The following is a 6,020-nucleotide window of genomic DNA, read 5'->3' as shown; positions in this document are numbered from 1 at the left end:
TTAAGGGGAACAACAGAAGGAAGACTTTTATTTCTCATTTGATATATTTGTTTTGAATTTTGAACAAAAACATATGTACCTTCAATAATTGCAGAGATTTTAATTCTTTTTTTTTTTTTAAAAAGAAAAGACTCTGAGAGGCTATTCAAGAATATTCCATCAGGAAAAGTTGTGAATGGGGGCTCCTGGGTGACTCCGTTGGTTAAGCGTCTGACTCTTGGTTTCCGCTCAGGTCATGATCTCTCGGTTCGTGTTAATGAATTCGAACTCCATGTGGGGCTTTTTGCTGTCATTGTGGAGTCTGCTTGGGATTCTCTCTCTCTCTCTCTCCCTCTCTCTCTCTGCCCTTCCCCGGCTCGTGCTCTCCCGTTCTCTCTCTCTCTCTCAGATGAATAAATAAACTTAAAAAAAAAAAAAAGAAGAAGAGTTATGAGCAGACCTTCTTTCTCTCTCTCCACAGTGGATCTCATGGCTTGATCTCTCACCAAGGGGCTGCAGTCCCGCCCCCCAACCCCCAGGACCTTTCATTCCGGTTCTGTGGACCTTTCCGAAGCTCCCTAACAAGCTGCTTCCTCACCATGCCCCTCTCGCTGGGATACCTTTTCCCACTGAGTCACCTGCCTGCCTCCTTTGCATCCTTCAGGGCTAAGTTCAGAGTCATTTTCTCTGAGAAGCCCTCTCCAACCCCCACGGCCAGGATGAAGGCCCCTGGGCTCTGCTGCAGGGCCCTGTGCTTACCGCTTTCACACGGTTACCCCCAAATGGTTGTTTGATTCTTTCCCCCGGATTCTACAATAGAACCCACAGGGGCAGGGGCTGTGTTTTCCATTCGTGTTTCTACTGTGCCTCGTCCGGAGCCAGTGCCTAAAAAATGTTCCTTGAAAGGGAATGAATGAGTGAGTGAGTGAGTGAATGAATGAATCTTTACAAGGGACAAAATGTTAACTCCTTCCCACTCCTACCGTATCATCACTGGAAGGTGAGTACAGTTAGGTCCATGCGTGAGCCCATCTGTCTGTTCTACTCCATGCCAACCTGTGTATATGTTTATAAATGCATCTATAAAATTTAGGGCCCCAGCTTCATGGATGAGCTCAAAAGGGTTCTGTGTTTACTCAAACAAAGCTATACTCCTCTTCCTCACCATTTCTGAAGAACACCTGATAAGATTTCTTTTTCATCACATTCTGTGAATTTAAAAAGGGCAGTAAAATCAGAGTCTAGACTGTGTTTGGGTTTTTTCATTTTCCTTTCTTTTTGTTTGTTATTGCTGTTTTTTTAGTGAGAGCCTCTGCCTACCGTGAACTTCTGGATTTTTTAGGCTTTTTTTCCTGGGAGGGTAAAGTCTTACGAGTCTTTTAACTAATATAGGCTCACACGCAGGATGCGGACTTTCTTTTGGAACCGTTTTTATGGAGAGGAAGCAACAAAGGGGCAGTCCAGGAAAGAATTCTAAGTAGGGATAGAATTAAAAGCCGAAGTGTGGGCTTTCCCAGATTTCTTTCAGGAGGATGTATGGTTCTCTGAAGACGGGAAGAATCCTGTTTTCACTCCCCCCACCCACCCACCCTCTGCCAGGCAGCTGGGGAGGGCGGGGGCGGGAATTCAGGTAGTCACAATACAGCAACTTAGGAGTTCTGAACCCCGTGGGAAATTGCTTTTGTGCCTCAATATCTTGGTGCGTAAAATGTGTTAATGTCGTTAAGTCGCGATATTGAGTGCTCCCTGCCAGACACTGTTTAATGCTTCACAGGCACTTATTCATTCAAATACTTATTAAGCACCTACTATGTGCAGACACTCTCCTGAGCCCTGGGGATATGACAGCGAACAAAATCTAGTGAGTGGTGGAGCTAGGATTCCAATTTAAGGTTCATCTGACTTTCCAGAGCCCTTACTTTTCGGCACTGAGCTGTGTAGTGTCTCTGCAGAAGGAAATAATAAAGACAGCCGATAGGAGTGTTTCGAGGCCAGAGCACGAAAAGCTGGAAAGGTCATCTAGTGCAGAGAGCACCCTGAACATTTGAGAAAGTGTAAATAGAAGAGCCAAGAATGACTTTCACCACTTTGTGGCTTGAGAACAGAGTTAAGGTTGGCTTTGAATCTTTCCCCCTAATCCAGAGCAAGGACAGTCGGTCATTCCATAGAACCATCTAGTTTTGAGGGCTCCAGGTACATATATGGGAAATTCACGTACATAAGGGACATCACCCTTTCCACCCTTCAGTGTTTGTTCAGAATCCCGCAATAGGAGGAATACACTGATATTTGCACAGAACAGGTCTAGAAACTATATTCAGTGAGAGGGTGAGGGTATTAACCCCTCTGTTTGCTCCCCACCCCCAACCCCACCAAGATACTTTGCTGTCACACAGGAATCGACTAATGACCCTCCAGGTAAAGGGGATAGTAGCACAGTGCCTCGCACAAAACATGAACTCAGTAAGTACTTGCAGAAGGAATGAATAAATGATTTCAACTCACAGTCACATAACAAGCAGTCAAAAGCGATCACATTGCACGCAGCCCATCCCAAAGGTCAACCGAGTTTTTTCACGCACTCAGCTCCCACTGGAAAGATCAGGGGAGGCAAACCTATCCCTCAGCATCTTCTTTGAAATGCAACGACTTGCGGAAACATGTGGAGCTTCAAGAAGGTCAGAGCAGACTGTTTTGCTGTCCTTCTTCTTGGGCTGCTGAGAAATCAGAAACATACCCAGGCACCCTGTGGACATGAAAATCGTCAGGATCCGGACGTCCCCATAAAGATGTCACTCAGCCCGAAATAAAGGTATTGACTCACTCAGGTTTCTAGTTTCTAAAACGATGACTTGAGAGAGGATAGGAAATACTGCCAAGTCATGAAGTTCACGACCTCCCCCAGACAGGGAACGTGACTCCTTCAAACATCGGTGCCTGTTCACCCAGCCGATTAAAACTACACAGGAGCCGAGCTCTTCTTAATTAACGTCCCTCCTTTTTAACACACACATGCCCTTCTCCACGCACATATTGTCCCGTCATTGCAATCGGGGCGTAGAAAGGCAAGTGACTCACTTGTCAACCACAACCTTCCAAAAAGGCATAGTAACCTGAATTTCGTTTCCAACAGAGTGAGGATCCAGTTAAGAAAGGGTGGCCTTTTCAATAGACTCTCACCCCTTAGCATGAACCATCCTAAGTCGCCAGTCTGTCTGTCCTCCTTGGCGTTGTCCGTCTGTCTGTTTCACTGCCATTCAACACATCTGGAGATCCCACTGCACGTCGGATTGGCTCTGGAAGCTGTTTGCCACACTGGCACAACTCTTGCGACAGAGGTTGGAAATTGGCATCTCTTCTGGCCTCTGGGTCTTGGAGCGTCCCGGGTTCTTAGGTCTCAAACTGCGCATTTTGAGCTTGGTGTAGAATTTGGGGAACGAGGGACTCGAAAAATAATACACCAGCGGGTCCAGCATGCTGTTCATGTAGGTGAAGCTGAGGGTCACGTGCAGGGCTACGTGGACGGAGGGGTCACAGGCACTCGAGGGCACCGTCCAGAGGAAATAGAGCCTGGCCGACACGCTGGGCAGATAGCACGTGACGAACACAACCGCCACCACCGTGATGAACCGGATGGCCTTCTTCATCCGAGTCTGCCTGGCCAGCTGCTGCCTCTGCTTCAGGCTCCAAATAATCTTGCAGGAGCAAAACAGGATGACACCGAGGGGCAGGAAGAACTCCAGCTGGAACATGATGTCGTGCCAGCCGTTGGCCGACTCCATGATGAAGCTCTCGCAAGATACGGTGTCTTCTTGAACACACAGATGGTTCTCCATCAAAAGGTAGAGGGTCCCCAGGATGACCACGGTCCAAAGGGCAGACACGATGCCGGCGGCAGCCCGGTTGGAGATGGCGTTCACCAGGTGGTGGGGGTGGACCACCTTGAAGTACCTGTCCACCGCCACCACTGTGAGGAAGACGATGCTCCCGGCCCTGTTCATGGCCAGCATGAAGAGGGCCACCCGGCAGGGAATGTCCTCAAAGGCCCACTGCCTCTGTCTCCAGTAGTAGTCGGTCCGGAAGGGCAGGCAGATCATGAGAAGGAAGTCGGCCACGGCCAGGTTGAAAAGGTAAATGGTGCTCGGCTTCCAGGTCTTCATGCAGAAGCAGAAACCGCACAGGGCGACGCCGTTGCCCAGGGCGCCAAGCACGAAGGCCACGATCAGCAGCGGGGGCATCACCTGAGAGATGGGGTCCCCCTCGATGAGGCAGCACGACCCGTTGTCCATGGCGGACGGAGGACGGGGGTTCTGCGTGCCGGGTGGCCCCGGGAGCCCCCACAAAGACAGGTGCCGATCGGAACGCTACCACTCACCGGGCTGCTGGTTTTCTCCCTTCTCCACCCCGGGATGCGGGCGGACGCGGACTGCAGGTGCGGGTGGATGCGGCCGCCGCCAGGAGGCCAGGAACGTCAGCCGGGAAAGGAGAGGCTCGGGGAGGTCCGTTCGTCTCCGGCTGTCCCAGGCCGGGAGAAGCGGGTGGCACCGCGAGGCTTTGAGGCGCAGGCGGTCACTTCTGGGAAGCGGTGGGCTGGTCCAGAAGGACTCATGCTGCGGCCCCGGCCCCGCGGTGATTTTTCTCTGCGGCCTCACTCTGCTCTTCAGACCCCTGTGCTGGAGAGCGTGCAGGGCCGCCCAGAAGGCACGAGAAAAGCTTGTTTGTCCTCCCTCCCGGTGGAGAAATACAAACATTTCCTGGAGCCGTTCTGGGCCTCTGCCTTTGCTTTCCTCCCCTAACCTTTGCCTGACTGCCCCGTCCGCCCCCCATCCCATGGGGCGCTCCCAGGCGGTGCCAGAGGGGGAGGCCTTGCTCCGCGGCTCCTCAGAGCCGTTTCCTGTGCCCACACCCAAAAATAAGGCACGCAGAAGTCAGAAGCGTCAGGGGAGGAGAAAAAGCTCTAAAACCGGCACCCGCCGGCTGTCATTAGAAAAGCTCCGTGAAGCGTGACATCTTTCCTTCCCTCCGTTCGTACCTCCTGCCCTTTGCATCCTTCCCTGGACCCAAGTGACCTGTTGCACAATGAGCAGGACCACGCAATGGACGTGAAGCCACCTCTCATGTGCCTGTCCCCACGCAGCGGCCTCTCGGGGAGTCAGTTCCTCCCTCAGCTGTTTGCAAAAGAGGATTTGGCTCGGAGTGTCCCGCTGGCCCAAAACCATGATAGATATGCTTTTAATTTTAACTGTCGGCTGCGCCCGTTGGTGGGGGGAGTGAGGGCCGGGCAGTTGGTCCGAGAGCCTATCTCTAAAATAATCACGGGTAAAATTAGACTGCACCCAAGACTGGAGTCTTTGCTCAAATTTCCTACCCTTCGGTTTGCTAGATGATCCACCTGCCCCTGTGCCTTTCAGCTCCCAGCTTAGGAAAGGGGTGCAGGGGAGGGAAACGCATTGAAAGGAGGCGTACACGCCTTCTTCCAGATGCTGATTAAAGCGAAGCTCTTCCCACTGAATCCTGGATCCAGGTCAGTCCCACGACATCCCCCCAACCCCACCATGATCGCTGTCACCTCCCACCTGGGGGAAATATTGAGAGACTTTCCCGAGTGGTTTCCTTTCCTCTAATCTATTCCCTGTAATCCCTCCCCTGTACCACAGTGTGATTTTTCTAAAGCACAGATGTGATCACATCCTTTTTTTTTTTTTTTTTAACTTAACCTTCATTTGCTCACTTCAAGCTGCCAAGGTGATCGCTGTATGACTCGTGAGCTATATCTGGTTCTAAAGCCAGTTGGATTTGGGCCACATGTTTGTTTCTTTGTTTTTTTAGATTTTTTTTTTTTATTTGAAAGTGAGAGAGCAAGCAGGGGAGAGGGACAGAGGAGAGAGAGAGAGAGAGAGAGAGAGAGAGAGAGAGAGAGAATCTTAAGCAGACTTAATGCTCAGCTCCGATGGGCCATATGTTTTAAAGAGCTAGGACTGGGGCACCTGGGTGACTCAGTCGGTTAAGCCTCTGACTTTGGCTCAGGTCACGATCTCGCA

At 51.0% G+C, this 6,020-nt stretch overlaps 1 protein-coding gene across 1 annotated transcript; it reads right to left on the bottom strand.

Annotated features, from left to right (window-relative positions):
* Nucleotides 1-5,615, bottom strand: HCAR1 (hydroxycarboxylic acid receptor 1). Its single transcript, XM_060612168.3, has 2 exons — nt 2,485-5,615; nt 1-401 (listed from the first exon to the last, which is right to left on the bottom strand). Exon 1 carries the CDS (start codon nt 4,266-4,268, stop codon nt 3,237-3,239), a length of 1,032 nt encoding a protein of 343 aa, XP_060468151.1. The 5' UTR covers nt 4,269-5,615; the 3' UTR covers nt 1-401; nt 2,485-3,236.
* Nucleotides 5,616-6,020: the final 405 nt, after the last annotated feature.

This window comes from Panthera onca, chromosome D3 (assembly GCF_046562875.1).
Source record: "Panthera onca isolate mPanOnc1 chromosome D3, mPanOnc1 haplotype 2, whole genome shotgun sequence".
Taxonomy (NCBI): Eukaryota; Metazoa; Chordata; class Mammalia; order Carnivora; family Felidae; genus Panthera; species Panthera onca.
This window is presented reverse-complemented; position numbering and strand designations above follow the sequence as displayed.

What these genes read in the sequence shown, in the direction of transcription:
- HCAR1 (XM_060612168.3), bottom strand. Translation starts at nt 4,268, where the DNA reads ATGGACAACGGGTCGTGCTGCCTCATCGAGGGGGACCCCATCTCTCAG.